The sequence below is a fragment of the Sminthopsis crassicaudata genome, chromosome 3 (genome assembly GCF_048593235.1).
Source record: "Sminthopsis crassicaudata isolate SCR6 chromosome 3, ASM4859323v1, whole genome shotgun sequence".
Lineage (NCBI taxonomy): Eukaryota > Metazoa > Chordata > Mammalia > Dasyuromorphia > Dasyuridae > Sminthopsis > Sminthopsis crassicaudata.
This window is the reverse complement of record NC_133619.1, coordinates 395,135,908-395,162,493: the sequence shown is the minus strand read 5'-3', so window position 1 is coordinate 395,162,493 and position 26,586 is coordinate 395,135,908. Positions and strand designations below refer to the sequence as shown.

The 26,586-nt window shown below is 42.2% G+C and overlaps 1 protein-coding gene across 1 annotated transcript in view; it reads left to right on the top strand.

The window, feature by feature from the left end:
• SCN4B (sodium voltage-gated channel beta subunit 4) overlaps nucleotides 1-18,472 on the top strand; it is a 32,258-nt gene extending 13,786 nt beyond the window's left edge. The window contains exons 2-5 of the mRNA XM_074302243.1: nucleotides 8,499-8,677; nucleotides 9,209-9,440; nucleotides 13,365-13,494; nucleotides 15,329-18,472. Coding sequence (XP_074158344.1) covers nucleotides 8,499-8,677; nucleotides 9,209-9,440; nucleotides 13,365-13,494; nucleotides 15,329-15,422 — 635 coding nt within the window. The 3' untranslated portion in view covers nucleotides 15,423-18,472. The remainder of the gene's footprint in view (nucleotides 1-8,498; nucleotides 8,678-9,208; nucleotides 9,441-13,364; nucleotides 13,495-15,328) is intronic.
• The last annotated feature ends 8,114 nt before the right edge of the window (nucleotides 18,473-26,586 follow it).

The following is a 26,586-nucleotide window of genomic DNA, read 5'->3' as shown; positions in this document are numbered from 1 at the left end:
TGAATATATTGAAAAGGTTCGTCTATTGGACCTCAGAATTAATCCTGCCTGAAGGGACATGGGAAGGGCATCTAGGTTCCTGCTTTTGTCCCCCCCAGGATTGGTACTTGGCCTTTCATTTCCAAGGAGTTCTCTGTCATTTAGAAACCATCTCTCAGCTTGTCCCTTTTCTCCTCCAGGCCATAGTGGAAACAGAAATGATTGGCTCTGAAAATCCTGAATGTATTATAGATAAGTCATCCACCTAAACACATAGGAGTCAGGCAGCAATATGCTCTTCTGTACTAAGACTCAAAGAAATTGCTTCCTCATCTTTAAAGAGATAGTGCAAACTCTTTTGCAGTCAGTCACTCCAATTCCCCCCTCCCCACCTTTTCCTCCTGTTCTATATTGTTAAAGGGCTTGAGATGGTTTCATCAGGATATCAAACAGTGGGAAAGGAAATCTGGCCTTAGACTTGAGTACCTCTTCTTTTCCAGAAGGGTTCTGTAGCTCTGGGATGTTCAACTGGGATGGAATAAACAGATGTCTTCCAGAGATGCAGCCATTATGGATTTTAAGCATCTTGACTTCTCTAGCTCTGGGTCAGAAGGATGATGGGAGAGAATAAAAGCCTCCTGAGAGAAGAGCTGAAGCCTCCTGCTAGAAGGTCATCTGTTAAGAGACAGCTTTGGACTTGTGTCTGCAAACAGGAACTGGGGGGAAGGAAAAGGCTGCATCTTTGCCCAAGCAGCATCATCTATTTGTCTTCTTAACCATTCCCAGCTCATTTGGGAGCAGAGGAGCAAGAAAGTCCCAGACAGAATGTTGTGTATTTTTTATTTTATTTAAAAAAATATTTATTAACTTTCACCATTTACTTTTAAAATATTGATTTCCATTTTTTCATCCTTCTTTCTTCCCTTTATCCCTGCCCTTTCTCCAAGATGTTAATTAATCTGACACATTATACATGTATAATCATAATAAACATATTTTGTTGTGGATTTTAAAAATTGCAGTGTTTAGCTAATAACAAAGGATACTAGGCAAAAAAAGTGGTGTCCTGGAAAGAACATTGGCCTAGAAGTCAAGAAACTGGATCTATCATTAATGAGCTGTGTGATATTGGGCATTTCACCTTTCTGGAGGGTGTGTGTAGGGCTGTTTGGGGACAGAATGATGTCTAGGATGACTCATTCACTAGCATTCTGTAAAGGAACACAAAACCAGCAGGATGCAAAGCAGATTTCTGCTGGACAGTGGTTATCTCCCTTACCTGCACTAATTCACATGCTTGTTCAAAAAGTATTTAAGAGCATTGATCTAAAACTGGAAGAGACTTTAGGTTACATCTAAGGTCTCTTCATCTTTGTTGTTCAGTCAGTTTTCAATTGTGTCCAATTCTTCGCAACCCCATTTGAGGTTTTCTTGGCAAAGATGCTAAAGTGATTTGTTATTTCCTTCTCCAGGGACTTTTACAGAGGAAGGAAAGAGACAAATGGGGCTGTGAGTTGCTTGGGAGCACACAGCTAGTAAGTGTCTGAGGCCAGATTTGAACTCAGAAAGATGAGTCTACTGACTCCAAGCTCTATCTGCTGGGTCACCTAGCCACCTGTCATACAGATGATGAAAAGTTATGCCAGGAAGAGATTTGCACAAGAGCCCACAGGCACAAGTGGCAGAGCTGGGGTGGTAGAGTATAAGTAAGGAGTCCAAGAACCTGGGTGCTCAATGCTGCTTCTGCCATTTACTATCTATGTGATCTTGGGCAATCCATCTCTCATTTTCTCATTTCTAGTGAAGGGGATGCTCTAAGGTGGGTTCCAGTTTTAAATCTGTGGTCTTATGGAAACCAGTTCTGACAGTTCTAAATCTTATGTTTCCTACACTTCTGATGCTCACTTTTATGGAACGTCTACATGACTTCCTTGGGCCTCAGTTTTCCTATCTGTAAAGGAAGGATATTTGGATTACATATCTTTTATTTCCCATTGAGTTATTAGGTGTTCAATACCACATTCTTTTTCTTCTTGACTTTTTTTTTCTTCTTCTCCTCCCTTCTCCTCCTCCTTCCTTTTCTTGTTGGATAGGGAAAGAGGAAACCTAGATTTCAGGCTAGATGTAAGCAGGGACTGAAAAGTAAGGATTGTTAGATTCTGGGGTTGCCTTGTTTAGGGACTGAAACAACCCCCACAGCAAAACAAGGAGACACTCAAATCTGTCAGGGAGTAGAAGGGGAAAAGTCGGCAGCTGGTGGTTGGGGGAAATCTCTTGTGAGTGCCAGTGGCTCCAATTGCAATAACTTCCTAGCCACGGACGGTCTCTCAGGGGAAAAGCTGCAGAAGCACTTGTTTGGGGGGATTTCTTGCACATCATTCCAGGATCTTTCCTCCCTGACTTCCTAGTCAGAGATTGTTCACAGCTGAGGGGTCCCAGCTCTCTGGGTAATAGTCAAGTAGATCCAAAGATCCCCCAAATCTCCTCTGTAACCCCATAACTCGATCTTTGCGGATTGCCCACGAGTAGTTTATAGATGACACGGACTTGGGTCTGACTGAAGAACCCACGTTCCCAGACCCCCTTTGGCAGGCTCTGCTCCTCAACACTCCCGAATTCAGAGCGGATAAACCAAAAGCTTCGTCGGGGTTCAGAGGGATGGGAAGGGTGGTTCCGGTCTTAGGGAGTCCTGGCTGATAGAAAAAACGACTTGGTACAATAGATAGAGGCCACAATTTGAAGCCATAAGCTGGATTTAAATGCTGGCTCTGCTCCTTCCTCGCTGTGGATCTTTGGAAGAACCACTCTCCGCTTTTTGAGCCTCACTTTTTTCATCTGCAAAATGGGGAGTTAGATCATATGACTTCGGAGAATCCTTCTAGTTTTAACTACAGAGACATTATAAAAAAGGGCAGGGGCAGCTCATCCGAGCGGAGAACGACTCCGTCCGGCTTCGGAAAGGGAATTCCAGGGGAAGGGCGAGTTAAATGTCAGCGGGAGAGCCGGTCTCGGGCCGGAGGGGGAGGGCGGCCGCCCCGAGCGCCTTTGCTGCAGGAGTCAGGCGAGGACAGCCGCCTCCACCTCCTTAGCCCGATGCTGGGTTTCACTGAATCAGCGCAGCCGGCGCGGGAGGGATTGCGCTGACTTGATCAATCCCCTTCCGAGGCTGGCGGGCGGCCAGCATCTCTGCGAGCTCGATGCGGCACTCAAGTAACCGCCCGGGATTCCGGGCAGACCCAGCTCGGAGGACAGCAGCGCCTGGTGCTGAGGGGCTGCTGGCCCGACCCCCGGGCACTGGAGCCCCGGCCTGGGTCAGGATATCTCCCCAGAGGCTCGGGGATAAAGTGAGGCGTCCGCAGCCAAGCGAGCTTGGGGGCCTCTGCAGAGCCAGGTCCACATAACGGTTAGAAGTTGCATCCCTGATTTGCTTTCCATCCTCGGAGGATGCTCTTCCCTTCCTTCCCTCCGTCCCTCCGTCCCTCCGTTTTTCTCTCTTTTGCTCCTTTTGTCTTCTTTTTCTTAACTCATTGCTTCTCTCCTCTCTCTTCCTCCAAAAAACTCTATTTCCCCCCTTTCCCACTTTCTCACTCTCCTGCCTTCCTCCAGGCATTGTGGGAAGAACCCGACTTCAGATGCTCCAAAGCTCCGAATTCTTACTGCCTGTGTGACCTTGCTCAGGTCACCTATTCTCGGTTTCAGTTTTTTAATCTCATACAACCAAGGGGCCTAGAGATCTTGTAGAGCAAGAGAAAAATTTAAAAACGAATGTTAAAAATTGTTTTTTTCATGTATTTGGAAAAAAAAATCAACCCTAACAACAAAAGAACTAGGGGGGCAGCTAGGTGGCGCAGTGGATAGAGCATCAGCCCTGAATTCAGGAGGACCCGAGTTCAAATCTGGTCTCAGATACTTAACACTTCCTAGCTGTGTGACCCTGGGCAAGTCACTTAACCCCAGCCTCAGGGGGGAAAAAAAAAAAAAAAGAAAAGAACTAGAAGGAATCTATGATCAAAGTTGCAGTCACTAATTAACTTTGTGACCTTAGAGAGGTCACTTTAGGGCCTCAGTTTTCCCATCAATAAAATGGAGATAATAATACTTGTATTATCTATCCAAAAAACAATAAAAATACATATTAAGCCTTGTTTTTTTTTTTTTAAACCAAAGGTTATTATTATCTACTTTTCTCAGTTAATTTAGGAGATAGAATGTTGGACCTGAAGTCAGGAACACCTGAATTCAAATTCTTCCTCAAGTCATTTAACCTCTGTCACTTTGGGATCTTGGTTTCCCTATTAACCCCATTTCATTTGTTATTCACAAGAAATTTTCCTCTGATATCTTTTCCTTTTATTTATTTATTTATTTATTTATTTTTTTTTTTTTAAGCAATATCATTAGTATAGGTTTTCCTCCATGACTTTTATTAACAAATGTCCATTTCAACTAAAAGCATCTATATATAGAGGCTTAAGGTTTGCAAAACATTTACAAATGTTATTTCATCTTGTTCTCACAACAACCTTGGGAGGTAGGTGCTATTATTATCCCCATTTTAAAGAGGGGCGAACTGAAGTCATGTGATTTGCTCAGAAGCCCAGATTGGATATGAACTGAAAGTCTTCCTAATTCCAGATTTTGAGCTTACTTCTTGTGCTTCCAGACTCTAAGTATAAATCACTTACTATGTGCAGGGTTTTCTGCTAAGCGTGAGGGTAGGGATAGATACAAAGGTAAACAACAGTAGATCTCCTGACTTTATGGATCTTGTAATCTACTAAAGAAAAGACATGTACTCAAATAAATATGAAACATGGCAGATTATCATGGCAGAATGACAGCACAAGGGCAGCCTTAAGTGCTATGAGAAATTTGAGGATGCTGAGATCTCTTTTAGCTACAAGGATTAGACAAGGCTTCATGGAGGAGGTGGTATATGAGCTGAAGAAAGGAAAAATGTCTTGCACAACTTCCTTAATATAGAAGGAGCTGTGAAAGTGCCAGCCCTGAGCTTTGTTGGCTATCCATTAGCTTTATGCCTTTAGAGATCTTGGCCTCTGGTCCCAGAGAATACTTTTTTTGGTTGTTGCTATTTTCAAGTTACTTCCCTGCCCATGGAATCCCACCTAGAGGCCTGGATCTTCCTGGGTTGTAAGATTTAGATCCAGAAAAAAACCTTTTAGATCAAGTCTAGGTTTTTAAATTTTAAAAAATTAATTTATTTACATTTTAAATTCTAAAATATTTCCCTCCTTTGCTCTTCCCTCTGCACTAGAAAAGGCCATCATTTGATACAGATATATATGTGTATATATATATATATATATATATACATACATACACACGTGTGTAACTATGTGTATGCATATATGAGTATTTATAAATGTACATATATATGTGTGTATACATTATAAATATACATATATATGTATATACACATACATATACTCCATTCTGTGCATACTTTTATTTATCAGTTCTTTTTCTGGAAGTGGATAGCATCTTCCTTCATGAATCCTTTGTAGTTGATTTGAATATTCATACTACTCAAAATGACTTAGTTGTTCAAAGTTGTTTTTTAATATTGCTGTTACTGTGTTCTCTTGGCCCATTTCACTCTTTATTATTCTATGCAAGTCTTTTCATCAAAATCAGCCAGGTCATCATTTCTTGCAGCACATAGTTCTTTACTTTTTTTGTATTACAGACTCTTTGGAAGTTTGGTGAAGCCTAAAGATCCCTCCTCAGAATAATGGTTTTATATGCACAAAATAAAATACAGAATCACAAAGAAACCTAAGTTAATGAAGATAAAGGTGTAATTTCCCCCCATTCAAGCTGACAGCCTCCCTGAAATATCTTCATAGATCCCCAAAGGAGTCTCTGGCTCTTTGGTAAAGAACCTTTAATTTAGTCTACTCCAGCATTTTAAATGAGGGGAATTGACTTATTCAGGGTCACTTAGGTAAATCAGTAGCAGGGCCAAGGTTGAACCCAGGTCTTCTGTATCCAAATTTCCCTAATAAACTATCTCTCTTTGGGTAGACCAGTTATAATGAGACAAGGTAAAGGTGATAAGGACCTAAATGAGGCTGGTAGCAGCTTGTATATAAAAGGAAGGGTATAGACATCCAAATTCTTGTACCATCTAGGACATGAATTATGTATTTTCTATTATGTATTTCTTTATTTTTTAAAATGTATATCAAGCCCTTTTGGCGATCTGGTGAAACCTATGGACCCCTCCTCAGAAAAAATCATTTTTAAAACGCATAAAATAAAATATATAGACTTGCAAAGGAAACAGAAATTATTATTGAAAATAAAGATATAATTTATTTCCCCCCATCTAAGTTTACAGATTGGAATCCATCCATGAACTTTTTGGGTTCTGTGGAGCCCAGGTAAAACTTTTTACCTAAGGTAAAATTGTTGAAAAAGAATATCTCATTAGATATGATGTATGTGTGGGAGGAGTTATGATAGGAGTGGGAGGAAGAAACGAGCATTTAATAAGTGCCTACCATGTGCCAGGTGCTGTACTAAGTGCCTTACAAATATTAAATCATTTGATCCTCACAATTTTGTGAGATAGATGCTATTATTATTCCTATTTTGCAGACGAGGAAACTGAGGCAGAGTTTGAGACTTGCTACTAAGTATTTGAGACAGGATTTGAGCTAAGGGCTTCCTAGGAATAATGATGATAATGATGATAACATCTACAAAGCACTTGCCGTCTGCCAGACACTGTACTTAACAATTATTATCTCATTTGATCCCCATAGCAACTCTGTGAGGCAGATGCTATTAATATCATCCCCTTTTATAGTTAACGAAACTGAGTCAAACGGTATTTAAGTGACTTACTGAGGGTTATATTATTAGTGTGTGTATGAGGCAGCATTTGAACTCAGATCTTCCTGACTCTGGATCAGCCCTCTATTTATTTGTTGCCTAGGAGCCATTGGAAATAATTCTACTTGGGAGAAGGAAAGAAAGATGGGGGAAGTCTAAAAAGTTCAGTTTTGTATATGCTAAGTTTGAGGTGCCATATAGGTGTTGTAGGTAGTTGGAGGCTTGGGACTGGAGTGAAAGGGAGAGATTGAAGGGGATACAGTCATCTGTATTGGGGTGATGATTGAGATCATTCTGGAGTGTAGACAGACATAAAAATGGGCAATAGTTCCTACACCTAGGGAGTTGGAGGAGGAAGATGAATCAATGAATGTGAAGAGACTGAGAACGTTCATTTGCCTTTACCCTTTTTTCTTACCCTGTTTTTAAATTTGAGGTTTGTGTTTGAGGGAAGCACCTTGGGAAGTAGCATCCTATTTGTCCCAACCACCTCCAGACTCTGGGAAGCCTGATTCCAATTTGCCCATCCCCCGGAGAGTCTTCTTTATTTGGGTTGGGGCGACCCCTGGTGGCTATTTTGAAGACCAAGTTAGCCCATTGTGCCTAAAATCCAAATGGAGAATAAGATTTAGCTCCTAATTGTTAAATCCTTTCTTGGGATCAAGTCTTCTGGGCTATCTCCTTGTTGCTGAACAAGGCTGCTGATTATTTCTTAAAAGCAGAGAAATTGGTCCATGCCTTTTGCCCATCCTCTGGGATGTGAGAAGGAGCTTTGTTTGGAAAAGAGAGATGATAAAATCTTCCTTCCAATCCCAGATTATGGCTGGGGTTTTCTTCGGCTCAGGTTCTGATTCTCAGGTTCAGATTCTGATTTGTTGGAAGCAGAGAGGTCTCTCCAACTGCGACTTGGGGGTGAGAGCTTCCTTGGAAAGGACTTTAGCAGTCAAGCAGTCACTAGGGGAATATTCTGCATGACCTTCCCTACAAATGTTTTAACAACTCCAAAATGAACTATTGCATGAGCAGCAAACAGTTCGTTCTGAATGATTAGAAAGCAGCACATCAAAGGCATTGTAATGTAGCCTTGGAGTCAGAAGAAATGGATTCAATTGCTGGCATTGTCTTTCACCAATGGTCCATTTTGGGCAGCCATATGAACATCCTTGGGTTTCAGCTTCTTCATCTGACAACATTTTTCTTGATTTCTGAATTCCCATTCAGCCCCAACATTCTATGGAGATTATCGTGCTTTTTTATAAATAAGAGGCACCTAATAAATACTTAACAAATTATTTGACATGCATAATCAAGCCTAGATATTATCTGTATCTATCACTGCCAGGGATTATTTTTTAGAAACCCTCCCTGAAAGCCCCCCCATCTAACAAATAATTATTATCTCCTATGTGAAGCCCTTTGATTTTTGGAAAGTGAGTCTATGCATATTTTTGATGTTAGGCCAGAGGACAAAATTTCTGGCATTTTAGGCTAATGGCACTTTCCAACACATGTAGACAAACCCACACCTACCCTCACACACATAGAAGAAAAGTACCCCAAAGGATAGGCTGTTCAACTTCCAGAATCATTAGGTAAATCTCTGACTGTCCTTTGGTGGAGTTGAGCCTTCACTGTGATTTTTTTCTTCCTTCTTTCCTTAGGAATAGCTTTCATCCTGTTCCCTTGTTCCCTGACACTGGAGGTGTCTGTGGGGAAGGCTACCACCATCACAGCTGTAAATGGAACAAATGTCTTGTTGCCTTGCACCTTCTCCACCTGTATGGGCTTTGAAAACCTCCATTTCTGGTGGACATTCAATAACTCAGAGGAATTCAAGAATGTGAGTATCTTTGGGGCAGGAGAGGAGGAGGGGGCAGATGTAGAGATTGGGAAGGAGAAGATGAGATAGATCCTTTTCCTGCTCTGTTCTCCAAACCTTCCAGACTTGGATATGGAACGGATCAGTCCTTTTATTCTTGTGTTTTCTCATGAGTAAGACGGATATTTGTTACCATGGTTGTATCAAAGATGAGATAGTCTCACCATATTTGCCCAGTGCTTGGGAGGAGAGTCTGAGAAGATAGAATCCTGTAACCTTAGCTTTTGCAATAACCTTAAAGTTGTTTTGGTTCAGTTCCTGAAAAACTCTGGTCCTGGGCAAGATGTAAACAGGTTAGGATTTGAGTTAGGTAAATAAGAGTAATTTTTATAAGCAGATAAGCCTGCATAGTCTCCATTTCTAGAATCTATCTGTACTAGTTTAGGTGACTGTTCTGTATAGAAACAGAAGGTTGGGTGCTAAGATTTAGATTTTTTTTTTTTTACTTTCTTTGGTTTCGGGCACTTTCTCTTTTCCTCTGTCTACCCACAGCTGATTGACGGGACAGTGAAGAATGAAAAGTCAGAACCAAAGATTAGGTCCAACATTGATCCGGCACGCATTGAGATGGCTGGCTCTGTCAAGGAGAAAAAGAACAACATCTCGATTTTGATTCTTAACCTAGAGTTCTCGGACAAGGGAAAATATACTTGCCGTGTGAAGAATCCCAAGGAGAAGAATGCCCAGCATGAAGCTACTATCTCTCTCATTGTCGTTGACAAGTGTAGGTGGTGGGGATAGGGGAGGTAGAGCATTTGGGGGAGATGATGGGAGGACTGAGGAGATGTTTACATGTTTTACATTAAAAAAACTATTCTCAGAAACAACTTTATGTACTTAGAATGAGTATTATTGGTCTCATTTTAAAGATGAGGAAACTGAAGCTCAGAGAAGGAAAATTATTTTCTTAAAGTCATATCGTTGTGCATAGAATGGTCAAATCTCAAACTTAGATTAAATTATTAAATTTGAAGATAAGGAAAACTCAGTTCAAATCCAGCCTCATACTGTGTATGACTGTGTGACTGACTGAACCAGTCACATAATATCCCTTAGCCTCAGCTTCCTCATCTGCAAAATGGGGATAATAATGACTCTTATCTCCCAGGATTGTGATGAGGATTAAATGAGATGACATTTGTAAAACATTTTGTAAACTTTAAAGCATTATAGAAATGCAAGAAAAATATGCTATCTTTATGAGTGTTCTGATAAATGTTTAATAGCCAGCTCTCTGAAAAGCATGACACACTTTAAAGTTTAATCTGCTTTAGTACGAATTTCTTTATTGAGGCAGCTGGGTGGTACAGTGGATAGAACATTAGCCCTGAAGTCAGGAGGACCTGAATTCAAATGTGACCTCAGACACTTAATACTTCCTGGGCAAGTCACTTAAACCCAAAGGCCTCAGCAAAAAACAAAAAAACAAGACAAAACCCAAAACAAAACAAAACGGATTTTCTTTCTTAAGTCTAGACATTCAACAAAACAACAAATGAAGCCCCTATTTGAAACATTTGAAGGTGTAAATGCTCACAGCGAAAATTTGGAGACAATAAGACTTAGCTCTAGCACCTCACTGACTATAATGGCATTATATTAAAGAGTAAGGGATATGTAGGATGTTAGAATTGTAGCATATTTGAGCTGATCTAATCCAACTCCATTTTCTCATTTTATGGATAAGAAAATGGACTTATATACAGGTAGTAGCTGTTGTTTATTCATTTGGCATTTATTGGTTCTGTGCCTACTATGGTCATAGTATTATACTGGTATTTCTAATTACTTAGTTATAAGTAAATAGAAATTAATGTGAGGTCCCACCAATTCACTAAACTAGAAACCAATAGTGGGATAATAGATAATGATGTCAATTCTTCCAGTATCACTGTGACATAAAGGTTTATTTGATATAAATAAGAACATTGACCTGGGATCTAGGAGCACTGAGTTCCCTTTCCAGCTTAGTCACTAATTAGCCTCGTCACCTTGGGCAAGCCTCTTAGTCCCTGTGGACCTCATTCTAAGACATTCTGGCGCTATAAGGGACCTTAGAGATTTATCTGGTTCTTTCCGCTCTTGAATAAATAGATCAGGAACTTGGTGATATTGATATAGGAAAATATATACTTTATGACATGTTAGAGCCACGAGGAACCTTCTTAGAACTCATTTAGTTCAACTCCTGTATTTCCCATATGAGGAAATGGGGGCTGAATCTATAGCTATTCCAGCATGAGTCAACCTGATTCATCTGATCTCATGTAATCCATGACCAATGTTTTATCTTAGCACTGGAAAGGACTTTAGAAGTCCTCTAGTCCAACTGATTTTTTGTGCTCTACCATATATCTAGCCAATGGTCATTTAGTTTCTGCTTGGGAACCGAGAACCACGTTGTACATAATAAGGTGGTAATTGTGTAGTTCTAACTCTTAGCGTTGTGGATATTTAGAGGAGGGAGACATAACTGTGGGCTGAGAGTAAAAATCTTTCGTAGAGGAACTGGGACTTGTGTGCCTTCAACGTTGAGCAAGAAGGTAAGGTAAGGGACAGGAAATCATTCAGGCAATCCAACTCATTTGAATGCCAGATTGAAAACACACACACACACACACACACACACACACACACACATCATTCCACAAAGAAAAAGACTTTATAAAATCTTTATAAAGACTTTTAAAAAAATTGTGCAATCAATCTATGGTGAGTCCAAATGCATTATTTTTAGATGATGCTATTATGGCATATTCGTGCCACAGATTCCATTAATTAGCATGGATAACAGAATTAATTCTGATCAGGTTCTTATTGCTATGAGGCACTGAACTGAATTGTACAGACATAGTTCCTGCTCTTTGGAAGTTTCTCTAATAATCTAAGATGGAGTATAGACAGGCTGAATAAACATCAGCTGAAGACATTAATAAGACACAAATAAGTAATTTTACTATGTACAGAGAAGTCAATGAGTGCACACTGTGGAATAATTAGAGGAGAAAGTTGAACATTTGAACAAAAAGAGGCTGGAGGGGACTAGAGTCTTCTCTTCCAGATAGTTTTATGGAAAACTTTCCAGAAGAGTATCTATTAAAAAATCAATTGACAAGTATTTTATGAATGAATACTAACTAAGCATAGTTAAGGTCGCTTTTGTAATCATATGAGACCTAGATTTGTCCTTAAGCAAATTCCCTTACAATGTAGCAAGGGAACCAAGGAAGAAAACTCTAGGGAATAGAATGATGATATGTAAAATTATGCACTGAATTATGTCATCAGAAGAAATTGGTAGTCATGGAAAAACAATACTACAGTGAAATTAAATCTCAAGGACAAAGATATGAGGGTGGGAAGGAGTACCACCACAGGGTGTTTATGGGGCAGGAGGAGACTGGCACGAAGTAAATGGAGGCGGCCCACCTAATGGAAAGAACATTATATTTGACACCCAATGATCTGGGTTCTGCTCCCAGCTCTGTCTGTATTTGGAAATTTCCCCCTTCCTCATCTCCACCTCTTTGAAAACCGATTATTTTTGAAAGCTTAGCTCAGGTGTTATCTCCTATGTGAAGCCTTTCCCTGATTTTCCCACCCTGGGGATCTTCCCCAGGAAGATACTTGCTGGTATCTTCCCCTTCTCCCATTAAACTGTATTTATTTTGCATATACTTGAATGAATAAATGAAAAAGCATTTATAAAACACTATGTACCAAGCCTTGTCCTAAGTGCTAGAGATAGAAAAATGAGATAGATATTGCTCTCAAGAATTTCAGGATTCTAATCAAGGGAGACAACTGCAGATAGCATGGAAAAGTCCAAGAGTCCTTAGGATGCATCCTTAGGATGAGGGCCAGATGGCAATCCCCGGGAGTCTGCAGAGAATAGCAGCATGGCAAAAAGTAATACCTGTGGTCTTTCACCATAGTTGATGACTCCTGGCTCATCCCAGTGGTGTGAGTGGTCACTTGGCAAGGGTGGGGGTAGAAGAATCTGGTCCATCACTTTTGGGAAAGGAGTGAACTTAATGGTTGGGGTGCAGTGAGGGCCCTGGGCTCTCTCCTGAGGCTGTGGGGACAAGGGCTTAACATTTAGCCAGGCAAAGAAAGGGAATCATTGGTAAGAAGGCTATTGGGAAAGGGCTACTTTTTTTTTTTTTTTTCCTGAGGCAATTGGGATTAAGTGACTTGCCCAGGGTCACACATCCAGGAAGTGTTAAGTGTCTGGGGTCAAATTTGAACTCGGGTCCTCCTGAATTCAGGGCTGGTGTTCTCTCCACTGCGCCACCTAGCCCTGAACAGGCTACCCTTGATTCTTACTCATGTTTTCTTCTATAGAAAATAAACTACTTTGAGGTAAGGGTTATTTAACTTTTGTCTTTGTATTCCCAGCACATAGTAGATTCTTGATAAGTACTGGTTGATTGATTGATTGATTCTGATCATGGCGTATAAAGCTATAGCATTGTACCCTCTGCCCCTTTTGCAGCTGGAGAAACTGAGGTCCCTAGAAGTGAATGCAGGTATTTTCATTCAAAAGTCAGTATTCTTTCTGGTTCACCTCAATACTATTAGCTAGCCATGTGATCTTGGGACTCTCTTACCTCTTAACTCTTTCTTCCTCTCCTCTCTGTCCTCACAGTGGTGAAGGTAGACAATACTGTGACAATCATCATCGTCTCAGTTGTGGGTGGTCTTATCGGACTTCTTATTGTCATCATGTTGATTAAGAAGTTCATTACTTTCATCATTAAGAAGACCCAAGAGAAGAAGTGAGTTAATCAGCATCAGTTCTTTATTCCTATCATACTGACTCCTGCCCCTCTATTCTCCCCATCCCATCTTCCTTACGATAGCTCACTCTCATCCTCAATTCTCATTCCATCCTTCCTTATTCTGTCTAGTAATACTAATAACCTGCATGTAAAACATTGAAATCTGAAAGGAGGTTTTGAATGCATTATTTCATTTGATCTTTACAGCATTCCTGTGAGGTAGGTGCTGTAGGGGTGTTTTTCTTATTCTTACAAATGGGGAAACTAAGGTTGAGAAGTTAAGTGATTTGCCTGTGGACATGCTATCTCTCCCTTGTTTTATAATCTTTCCTACATCTAACCATTTTCATCTTCCCAAGCCACATTCTTTTAATTCCACTGACCTTCCTTTCTTCCCTTCTGTTCTCCATCAATCATTCTTCCCAAATCACTCTTCTCTATCTATTCTCCTGCATCTTTGACTATTCATCTCTAATTTTCTATTTCTTCTTATTCAACTTGCTTTTCTCATCTGATCATTCTTCTTCCTGACCCATTCGATCTTTCTCCCACTCTCCCTCCATCCTATAAGATTTCTCTCTATCTTACTAACTTTCCCCATTTTACAATCCTCTCAGGCCCTCTCTCATTCTATTCTATCACACCTTTATTTTGCTGTTCTTATGCTTACCCCATTTTCCTCCTCATTCCATTGTCCTTTTCCATTCCACCGCTCTTGTTCTCATTGCATCCTCATTCTATTCCTCTTGCTGTTCTCTCGCATGTTATTAACCTCCACCTTCTCACTAAGTTCTGGTTTTACTGTAGTCATTCTCATTTTCTCCATCCTACTGTCTTCCCTTACCTCGTTCTCCCTATCACACCCCTCTCTTGTGTACATATTCTCTCCAGTCACATGTACCTTCTTATACCAATTATCAAGTCATCTTCCTCTACATGCCTCTCCCCACTCTAGCTTCCTCTCCCTTCTTCCCTTTGGCTGGATCTAAGGAGAAGGTGATGGGAGGACTCCTTTGTCATCAGTCTTCTCCAGTATTTTACTTTTTTCTTTCCTCGGGGGACATGGAAAGGGTCAGGACAAGAAGGGAGGGTGGCGTGGTACTGGTGTTCCCTTCTCATCTCCGGAAAGGGCCTCATTCCTGGGCACAACTCATGAATACCATTGTCCTTTCCCACATTAAAGTGAAGTGATTATATGGGAGAGCAGGGAGAGAAGGAGGTCTCAGGGCCTGTACCTCACCTGCTTTTTCACTATGTAAGTGATTAGAGCGTGTCTTTTTGCATCACTTAGTGGTTAGGTAATCTCTGTAAGTTGTTCAATCTCACTAAATCTTAGTTTCCTCATCTGTAAAACAGGGCTAATAAAACAAAATACTCTTCTTCCTTAGTTTGCAGGTTTATTAAAGTGCCCTAGAGATGTGGTGGTATTATTATTGCTTTTATACAGGAAAGACTTTCCTAAAACAATTTTAGCTGTCCAACAATGGAAGGGCTTCTGCAGGAAACAATGAGCTCCCTCCATCACTAGAATTTCTTTTCTTTGTTTTTTTGGGAGGCCATCTGAGTTAAGGGTCATACGACTAGTAAGCGTCCGGTTTAAATCCAGGTTCCCCTGAGCCCAGGGCCTATGCTCTAGCCATTCCACCAGCTAATTGCCCCTGTCCTAGAATTCTATAAAGAGAAAGGGTGATCCTGAGAGGGACATGCAGAGCCAAGCACTGGGAGTGCAGAGATCACTGGGAAACCAAGAGTCAGGGCGGCCTGGGAAGTTGGTCTTGATGATCTCAAAGGTCTCCTGCAATGCTGAGAACTGTGATTTTTGCTTTTCCAGGAAGGAATGCCTCGTGAATTCATCAGGGAATGACAACACTGAGAACGGAATGGCTGGCTCCAAAGCTGAGCAGAAAGCAACACCAAAGCTGTAAGCCTCTGGCCTCGAGGCCCAGGGGGACACTGCAGTCAACACACAACCACAGAGTCTCTATTTTTGTTAACAAAACTGATGCTTGGGCCGTGAATATAGAACCCACGTGCCTGTGCTGCCCGCTGCTTAGCTCAGACTGGAATCCCCAGGGATGGGGAGCAATGGGGCCTACGTAGACCGGCTCCTTCGGCTGTCCCCTCTCACCCTTTTCTCCTTTCTCCTCCTTACAGGGACGCAGATGAGTCAGACAAAGAAGGAGAGAGGGGGCTGGGGGAGGGGTGGGGGACTCAGAGAAGGGATGCATTAAGAAGGGGCCATTCTGAGGTTGGAAGTGTGTGGATGAGGATCTTCTCTTGCAGTCACCCATCTCTACCCTGACTGTTCTTCCCTAATTTTTGAGAACCCCCTTCCCACTGCACTGGGAATGGGTGGAGCTCGTGCTCTGGTCCTGCCACATCCCTCGTCTGACCTACAGGCCTGTCCTCCTGGTTAAGACAGGGCCATGGCCAGTTCATTGGGAGCTCCAGTTCTGGATCCCCTTCCCACCAGGTCCCATCCCTTTCCTTCCATAGCAAGAGGAGTCCTCTTGCTTAGGGTTTTGAGTGCCTGCGTTCTTTTGCCTCCTTTCCCCTCTCACAAAGCTCCCACTGACCTCTTTCAATGGCTTCTTCTTTCCCTCCTTCCATAACCCCCTACCTCCAAAGGCCTGTTCAGCCCCCACATGCACATAAAGGACTCAGATTCTCTGGGCTCATGTTCTCTGGATACACTATGATTCTTTCCATGGAGCTGGGGTTGGGGGAGACATGGAGGAGTCGCTATGGGTGCCACGGGGACATTTGCCACCCTGAACACTGAACTCTGGGGATGAAAGTCAACCGGACAGGATTTATCTTTGTTTTGTGTGTGTGTGTGTGTGTGTGTGTGTGTCATGGGTTAGAGAGGTGTGGGACTTTGGGGGATGTAACCTCCTATTTTGTAGGATAAGTGGTCTGCTCTCAGCCCAGCCTGCAGCCCCATAACCAGTTAGAGGAGAGGTATGTGGGGCATTCTCTCATTGCCTCAGGGCTAGTTCTCTCTCAAAGATGGGAAGATTTCACCTAAGAGGCCTGAGGAACGGGTTCTGAGCAGGGCCACCCTATGGCCTGGGTCATTGGGTGGTGGGGAAAAGGGAGCATCCTGGCTCTTTGGCCTGAAGTGATGTCAGGTATTAAACCCTTTCTCCTTTCTCTAAATCTGCAACTCAGGGGCTCGAGTTCCTATGTTACTGAGAGAGAACTAACAGAGACTTTTCTTTGAGTCCCAGCTGCCTAGGGGACTGGAAGCTCTGACCTAGCCTTAGTTCCCTGGTGCCTAAATTCCCCAATTGGGAAAGGCCATGGCCTGTGCCCCAGGCCCACCCCACCCACCCATCCCTGGGAGCCCATGTCTCTTGGCCATGGCAGGACTATGGCTAATTCATTGGGAATATCTTGTCCCCTTTCTCCAACCTCCTGTATCCCTCTCTTTTCCTTTTTGGAGAAAGATTGCCATGTTGCTTGTGATTCTGAGGTCCTTTTCCACTCTTCTGCCTACTCTTCCTTCTACCCGATGGACTGTTCCCCCCTCAGCTGCTCATTTCTCCCCGGGAGAGCCCATGCATGATCCCTAAGTAAAGGGCTGGGAACTCTTTCTGGAATCTAGAATTCCAGAATCCTCCCTCTCTGGTGGCAAACTTGAGAGTTTTCCTTCCTTCTGTTGAAAGAGGCTTTGGGTTTGCTGGCCACCCCTTCCTGCTTTAGCGTTAGGTGCTCTGCCCCAGCTTGCATTATCCTCCCTTCAGGGTAAGGATGGACCTGGGGGAAGCACACCCACAATTATTATTATTTATTATTCTTATTTTGCTGTTCTGAGAACGGGGGGACTCGTCTGTGCCTTAGACCCTTGTATTTTAGCATTTCCCCTCTATCTCCTCTCAGACCAGTGCTTGCTGGGAGACAGAAAGTTGCAGCTGATGGGGAGGCAGGGAAGGGTCCTCCAAGCCCATTCTGGCTCACACAGAGTGCTGTTGGTCCGGGGAAAGGAGGAGTGAGGTGGGCATGGGAGCTTGTAATCAGGATGATTCAGCTTGGTCCCTTGCCAGTTTACTTAGGCCTGTGGTGCTTCTGGTGGGAGAACGGTTTGGGGGATGTGGTGTGGGAGTGACTGCGGCAATAAGGGGAGGTGGCTGTTCTGAGAATTCTTATGACTGGGTCTCCCAGCAGTAGGCAGAAGGGGCCCGATTAAGGAGGGGGGGATGATACAGTGCTATGTCCCATCACCAACACAAGCCAACTAGCCCTGTTCTGTCCTCCGTGGTGAGACTGCACATGGGTGTTTCATTTAGATTTTCTAGGCTCAGCTTCTGTGGCTTTCCCAGCAGGAGCCAGAGCTTTTCTTATTTCATTTTGGCCAATCAAGTACCCAGGGTAGTTGCCTTGACACCATGGTAGTTTCCCCTTCTGCAGAAGATAAAGGAAATAAAATCATGGTGTTGGGAGGCAGCAGCTGGCTGGCTGTCCTCAGGCCCACTTCTGGCAGGGGCCTGGGTCCTGCTGCACTCGGAAATCCCGGTTCTTCATTCCTGCTTTCTGCCTCCTGCCCTGTGGGCTTCCCATTCCCAGCTTCCTGCTCCTACAATAGCTTCCTTTCTGTCCTGCTTTCATTAGGCCAGATAGACAAGTTCAGACTTTCACGGGTGAGAAGTCCTTTGGAAGTGAACAGATCAGCAAATACCTCTTGTAGCTGCCTTCATGGAACACTACCTTTTCTTCCCTTCACCTCGGCATTAAGCACAAGTTTGGGGGTGGGGGGGGAGATTCTGAGGTCTAGTAGTTAGGGTAGTTTGAAAGGAAGGGAAAAGACAACTTTGAACTTTCCATTCCCAGCTCTTCTACTTACTTGCTGGGCAAGTCACTTACTTTCTCTGGGCCTCAGTTTCCCCATCTGTAAAATGGGCATAATAATACTTATCTACCTCACTGAGGTGTTGTGAGGCTTGACCAGTTTTTGACTATAAAAAATAAAATAAAATCAAGTTTGGACTCAGGAGTGCTCTAGGAGGCAGAGTATTATTATCAGAGAGATGGCGCAGAGGGTGGGTCCCTTTTCTTCATCCTTGTCTCCCCTACACTGCACCTGCATCCTTGGAATTCACTTCTAGGATGTTGGGAACCTCCCCTATATTGCTTAAAGAGCTTCTCCCATGGCGTTGGTTATACAGCAGGAAGTCTATATAGAGCCACCACCTAAGCATCCCTATAATGTTGGAGGAATTCCAGGGAAGAGAAGGGGGGTTGTTTTTGGGTTCAAAGAGAGCCTGCTTTGCCAAGTTGTGCTTGAATGTCCAGAACTTAAATTCACTTATTACTGATAGGATATACTTGGCAAAGGAAGGTGATCAAACTTTGGGCTTTGGGCTCTTGGGTGTTAGAGTTACTGTGTGGAATCTATGAATATGGTATCTGCAGATGCTAAAAAAAAAAAAAAAGTATAATAGAATGATGATGCTATGGAGTGAGGGTCCTGGAAAGGTTTTAATTTCAAAAGGAGTCATCATCCTTAAAGGGACTAGAATCCTTGAACTAGATGAGTTTTACAGTCCTTTCTATCTCTAATAGTTCACGAGTCCATAAAAGACTGAGTGGATAAGACCAAAGAAATCAATTATATATTAGCTCTTCCTTTTGCATTCCCCATCCTTTCATATCAGAAAGAAGGATCTGAGCACTTGGCTTTGGTTTTCATATGAACTTTACCCCCTGTGGCTATGAATTCTTGCTGTCAGAGGATTCTATAAGTGGGCACTGAAAAGGGCTTGTATTGGTCCTGTCTTGGGGGGGATGGGTATTTGTTAGTGGTGGTACTAGGGGAGCACATGTCCAAAACTGGATAGTTTATGAGTGTCTGTCACTTATGGTGTGTTTGTGTATATGTTTCAAATATGCAGAAGTGTGTGTGCACTTGAGTGTCTATAGGATTTGATCAGCTTGCCTCTAGGATGGTCAACAACATTTATTGAATATTTCCTATGTGTGTGCCAGGCACTGTGCTAAGTGTTGGGGATATAGGGGAGACAACAACAGGGTCCCTGCCCTCAGGGAGCCCGGGTTTAATGGGTGAGACAGGATACTAACAACTGTGCAAAATCTAGACAGAGTAGATGGGAAGTGATCTCAGAGAATAGGCAGAGTCAGGAACGACGGCTGACGGACAGCTTGTCCTCTTTGTCGATGGCCATCTTACATCGGGTGAATAAGAGGAATTAGCTTCCTGCTTTGTGTGCCTTTGGAAACTCATCCCTCTAAGCCATGAACATGAATTGGATAGGAAAGAGGGACTGGACTTTGGATTTCGTCAGTATAGGGAACTCCCAAATGAGGGCAGTTGGGTGGTGTGGTGGACAGAGTGCAAGACCTGGAATCAGGGAGACCTGAGTTCACATGCAGCCTCAGACACTTACTAGCTGTGTGATCCTGGGAAAGTCACCTAACCTTGTCTGCCTCAGTTTCTCCTTCTGAGCTGGGGAAGGAATGGCAAACCGCTGGGATATTACTGCCAGGAAAACCCCCCAAAGACTGAAAACAACTGAATAGCAGCAAGGAGTGAGGAAGTTCCCTTTACTAATGCAGGTTGGCACTTTGTAGCCTCGAGCACTGAGAAGCTTTGGAGTAGTTGTTGCACAAATGTTAGTTGAACTTGAATGTGAGGAAGTTTAAATGTGCAGGTAGTGAATGTAGAGGAATGTGTGAGGGTCATAAGTGTGTTTAGCAGATGGAGTGTGTGTGTGTGTGTGTGTGTGTGTGTGTGAATGTGTGTCAAGAGAGTGCTGGTATGGGGGCTCATCCCCAGCCAGTCATTTCTGGAGTGTGTAGGAGAGAATGGGTGGAGTCTGTGGAAGAAGTATGGATGTATCTGAGTATACGGAAGGGATGTGCACACGTGGCATGTAGATGAATGGGACTGAGGGGTAGTTTGTATGTATGTGGTAGCATGCATGGTCATGAGAGAGCACATGTATCCCTGAGAAACTGCATTTACAGGTTTGTGATCTGGGGACCCCGCTGACATTCACACAAGACGTGTCAGGAGTCACCTTCCTTGGTTTGCTCAGTGGCTGTTAGAATGTCCAGAAGCTGGCAGAGGATTCCACAGAGGAGAAGCCCATCTCATATCATTTCAGGGAGGACAGCTACCATGGCAGGGAGGGGCACCTTTCTCTGAAAAAGTCCCTTGGGACTCATTACTTTTCTTTGTTCCAACCCAGATTCCCAATACTTCCACTGCCCACATGATATGCAGTGCTTTTGACTATACTGTGCATGATTTTTTCCTTTGGCTTGAATGGAAAACAATTCCTATAGGCAGTTTTCCTATATAACCATGTGGTTATATAAATAAGCTATATAACCATGTCTTGATATGATACACATATAGGCCTTGGGAAGTCTCCAGGTCTAAGAGCCTCTGGGGAAATGCAGGTGTGTATATGTGCATTTATCTTCATATATATATGTATATATGCATACATATACATATATATATATATATATTTATGTACAAGCACAGAAAGAAAGGGTATAATCAGGATGCTTCGCCTTTATGATATATTTTGCACTGTAGAGTTTTATTTAGCTTTGCCTTGAATGAAATAAAAATTATATTTAATAGAACTGTTTTTGGCTGTTGTCTGTTGCTTCAGTCTCGAGTAAATGGGGCTTCTCTCAGTCTCCAGCTCATGACATTGTAACCCTATCCCTACCCTACTTCTACAACTTACGTGTTCTGAGTTTGGGGGAATAAATATCAAGGGCAGCCTGGAAGGAAAGGAAGGGTGAACAACACCCACCCACCCAGACATACACACGTTAACCTGGCCATCACCTTCCCTGAAATCTTATGTGTCTTTTCTGCTAGAGTTCAGCCTTGGCCCATGGGTTAATTCTATTCATGTGCTCATCCTTTCAGGCCTCCTAATTGCCATGGGGCTGAGATAGATGTGGGTGGCTGAGTCTATAATTATGAATTATAACCTCCCCCATCATTCTGTATGGCATAATATGGTAGAAAGAACTGAATTTGGAATTGAAGACCCAGCTTCGACTCCCAATTTTGCCATTTACTATTGCTATGAACTTGGGTAAATAATAATATCTCTGGGTCTCATTTTCCTGTAAAATGAGAGGCAAGATGATCTCTGAGTCCCTTAAAACACTCAATTTATGACCTTCCCATCACTTGAACATGTCCCTTTCCTGATGTCATTAGAAAGTTATATGTTAAGGGAGGAAAAAAGGGTGAGCTGGTGAAAAGCCTTTGTGTCCCATACAGTGTCTAATAAAACCGAGGGGGGCTTCTCCCAGCACACCAGACCCCTGTGGAGGATTGATGGGAAGACTTGGAATGGCAAATATGGACATATCCCATATGTGTGTCCCCACTGGGAGTGACACTGATGAGACGGCACACCCCTTGGAGTGTCACTAGTCACTAAAGGGAGGGATTTGGTTGTGGAGGGGAAAGAGTATTGGAGGAGGGGCAAGAAGACCTGGCCTCTAGTCCTGCCTCACACATCCCCTCCCTGGATCTCAATTTAATGAGATGGTTGGACTAGAGGGCTCTTCTGCTCTTAAGGGCTGAGGGTACGGACACATTCTGGTATACGCACTTCAATATTTTGCCTGCTAGGTGGCTCAGAAGACAATGTGCCAGATCTGGGAAGACATCCTGAGTTTGAATCCTAGCTTTGCTATAAGGCCTTAGACAAATCACTTTAGCTGTTTGGGCCTCCATTTCCTTTTCTATAAAATGGTTACTTCCAGCCCTCTTAATCTATGATCCCCCTTAATCCCATGGTGACCTAGTAGTAGAGTATCAGAGCCTGGAGTTAGGAAGTCTCATCTTCCTGAGTTCAGATGTGGTCTCAGACACATAAAAGCTGTGACCCTGGGTAAGTCTTTTAAGCCTGCTTGCCTCAGTTTCCTCATCTGTAAAATGAGCTGGAGAAGGAACCATTAAACCACTCTAGTACCTTTGCCAAGGAAACCCCAAATAGGGTCACAAAGTGAAAGGCACAAGTGAAATGATTGAACAACAATAAATTTAAAATGTCCCCAATTCCACTAGTGTGAGTGTCTTCATAGTACGTTTCATGCTTAGTTAACTTTATATTTAATTGACATTACATGAAATACTCTGGGCAAGAGAATCCTCAAACTCCATTACCCAATGGCTGTACTCTGATGAGTTTTCCTTTGAGGAAATCACTAGGCTTCTGCTGATGTCACTATGTCTAAAAGCCTTCTGGAGGACCTTCTGTCAGAGCTGGTACTTTTATGTATCAGCCCCAAACTCTTTAGGTTCACTTCTATGGCATGATGGGTCTATGGCTGTGGTACATGGATATAATGCTGGGCCTGGAGTCCAAATATAGTCTCAACTAGCTGTGTGATTCTGGGCAGGCCAACTAATTAACCCTGTTTGCCTCAGTTTCCTTATCTGTAAAATGAGCTGGAGAAGGAAATGACAACTCTAGTATCTTAGAAAACTCCAAATGGACTTCCAAAGTTAGACAGCTAAAAATGACTGAGCAACAATAACAACAACAACAACAATGTCCCTAAATCTATGATCCAGGATGAAATATTATATATTTATATATATTAACCATATATATATATACATATGCATGTATACACATGTATAAGAGATGTATTTTATATATATGACATCGTACCCTGGATCATATATAATCCCTAGAATGACATGTCATATGAACATATATGTACAGATATACTTCCCTCAACCTCCTCTTCCAAGATCTTACTCCCACTTTTTCCCCCATTCTCTTTTTCTCTCTCTCCCTCTCTCCCTCCCTCCGTTTGTTTGTCTGTCTGTTTCTCTCTTTCATCTAGTATTGCAGCGTAGTAGCTAGAGACTTTGCCTAACAGATAAAAAACCTCTGAGACATATGGGCTATAAGACTATGGGCATTTAATTTCTCAGTGCTGTAAGCACTCTCTAAGACTCCAAGCTGCAGAGAAAGCACCAATCTGAATTCTTGGGAGGAGTTTCCTGGGAGTTCCCCATAGGTCTAGTCTCTCTCTCTACATATGTAATCATGCATATTATTTTTTATGATAGCTAACATTTTAAAAGTGCTTAAGATTTATAAAAACATCTGTCATCTCATGTATAATATATGCGCACATATGAATATGTTCTTATGCATATGTATGTATATATGTATAACAAGGAGCTGGCCAAGGAGGGCAGAGTCCTTAGGAATATACATAATGTGCTCTGGCTGATGCAATCCCCTGAAAGTACCTTTGAGCATATGCAAGCACTGTATACTTGCTGTATACCTTTGTGATTGGCTGCGGAGTCAATATTGGGGATTCACATAAAGGACTATCACAGAGGCAAATCAGACTCTTTCATCATCTGGGCTGCCATTAGTACTAGTTTCTTTGGTCCATAGGAAGGCTCCTCCAATTCCTTTTCAGCAGACTGTGTTTGCCCATAAAACTGAGCTTTTGTTAATCTCCTGTGTTAGGACGGCTAGGAAGGATAGTGGATAGAGGACTGGACCTGGAGTAAAGAATACTCATCTTTCTGTGGTCAAATTCATTCTCAGACACTTATTAGCTGTGTTACTTTGGGCAAGGCACTTTAACTCTATTTGCCTCAGTTTTCTCATCTGTAAAATGAACTGGAAAAGGAAATGGAAAACTATTCTAGTATGTTTGCCAAGCAAACCCCAAGGGGCATCATAAAGAATCACAGCTGAAAAATTGCTGAACTACAGCAGCCTGTGTGTTACCATATTGTAAACTCATTGAAATCGGGTACCTTATCATCTGCATTTTCATTAGCACCTTGCACTGGACATTCCCAATAGTGGGTGATTAATGCTTAATGACTTCATATCCCTTATCTCATTTAATTCTCTTAGCAACCTTGTGAGTTACTAACATTATTATGCCCATTTTACAAAGTGGTCAGTGAATTAGATAGAGGGAAGTGATTAGTGGAGGTGACAGAGCCAGGGCTGAAACCCACAGCTTGTGGCTCCAGATTCAGTGCATTTCTCATTACGGCTTAGTCACCTCATTCAAATGTGGGTGGATGCACCCACATCTTTCTCTACTTGGGTACCATTTCAAGAGGGTTGTCCCATGCAGTTTTGTTGTGGGTCAGCCATTTTTTTAGCTGTCTGACTTTTTGTGTGTGCAAAGCTGCTGGAGTGGTTTGCCATTTCCTTCTCCAGCTCATTTTATATATGAGGAATTAGGGTAAACAGGGTTAGAGACTTGTTAGGGTCTCACAGCTAGGAAGTGTTTGAGGCAGATTTGAATTCAGGAAAATGAGTCTTTCCGACCCCAGGCCCAGGACTCTATCTACTATGCTACCCAGCTTTCCAGTTTAGTGTAAGTACCTCCATCTGTAATATGGGGACAATAATAGCATCTACCTTCCAGAACTAATGTGAGGATAAAATGAGAGATGACATAGTGGACAGAGTACTAGGCCTGGAGTCAAGAAGACCTGAGTTAAAATCCAACCTCACTTATTAGCTGTGTCACTGTGGGCAAATCATATCACTGTCTGCCTTAGTTTCTTTAACTATAAAATGGAAATAATGATAGTACCTACCTCCTGGGATTGTTAAAGGGATTAAGTGAAATAATACTTGCAAAGCACTTAGCACAGTGCCTTGGACTGTTCCTAATAAATGCTTGTTCTTCTCCTCTCTTATATGAAAATTAGATATTATTAGTAATAGGAAGTCTTTTTTATATTTGAAGGCTGCTCCCCTCCTTTGGGATAAAAACATGGAGTTGTCCTCTTATTTTGGCTATGACTTTTTTATTTTCTCCTCTGATTTTCTGATCCTAAGTGATCATTGTGGGAGCAGCAGTCTCAAACCCTTGATTCCAAAGAAACAGAAATTTTAATTAGAAAATTGCTTTGGGTGGGATTTTTTTTTTCTGCCATTTCCTTTACCCCAAACCCTTTTAGCCTTTGCTTCCTGAGTTTTAAGGAAGGTTGCTTATGATTTCTCTTATCTTTTCTTTCTTTCTTTTTTTCCCTCCTAAAGGTCCTACCCCATTTCTTCTTCCTTTTCAGGATTCTACTACTTCAGACTCAACTTAGTCTCCATGACTTTGGGGCTTACTAAATACTTCACAACATCTCTCCAAACCTGGCAGTACAAATATTGTGATTCCCATTTTATTTATTTTTTTAAATTAAAGCCTTTTATTTTTCAAAACATATGCATGGATAATTCTTCAAGATTAACCCTTGCAAAACCTCGCATCCAATTTCTTCCCTCTTTCCCCACCCCTTTCCCTAAATGGCAAGTAGTCTAACATATGTTAAACATGGTAGAAATATGTTAAATCCAATATATGCATGCATATTTATGCAATTATCTTGCTGCACAAGAAAAATCAAATCAAACAAGAAAAAATGAGAAAAAAATAATATGCAAGCAAATAACAAAAAGAGTGAAAATGTTATGTAGTGAACCACACTCAGTTCCCATATTCCTCTCTCTGGATGTAGATGGCTCCCTCCATAATAAGATCATTGGAACTGGTCTGAATCATCTCATTGTTGAAGAGAGCCATGTCCATCAGAATTGATCATCGTATAATCTTCTTGTGTACAATGGTGATTCCCATTTTATAGATGAAGATAAAAGAAGAGGCTCAGAGTGAGTTACCAAGGGTCACAGGACTGTTAACTAAAATCCAGAGATCCTGATTCCAAGCCCCTCATTCTTCCTTCTGTATCACTCTAACCCTGACTAATTGTGAAGAGAATCTTTGCAGCCTATGGGGCAATCTCAGCTTCATGTATTGATGCAAAGGCAGATATAGAAATTCAAGACTCTTAGATGAATTGAAACCTGCTTGGAAAGAAGGATTTACATCCTAGGAAAGGCCCTTGTGATTTCTTTGATCTTCAGGATCTTGGACCTGGGCGAATATCTTTACTTAACCAGATTCCAGCTGCTGCCAAATTTGTACTTCTGGTTTCCTGTTCTTGGAAAATTGTGCAATAACCATTCTGGATGTAAAACTAGTAGCTGAGGATAGAAGCTCCAAGTGGGCAACTAGGATTCCTGTGGCAGACTT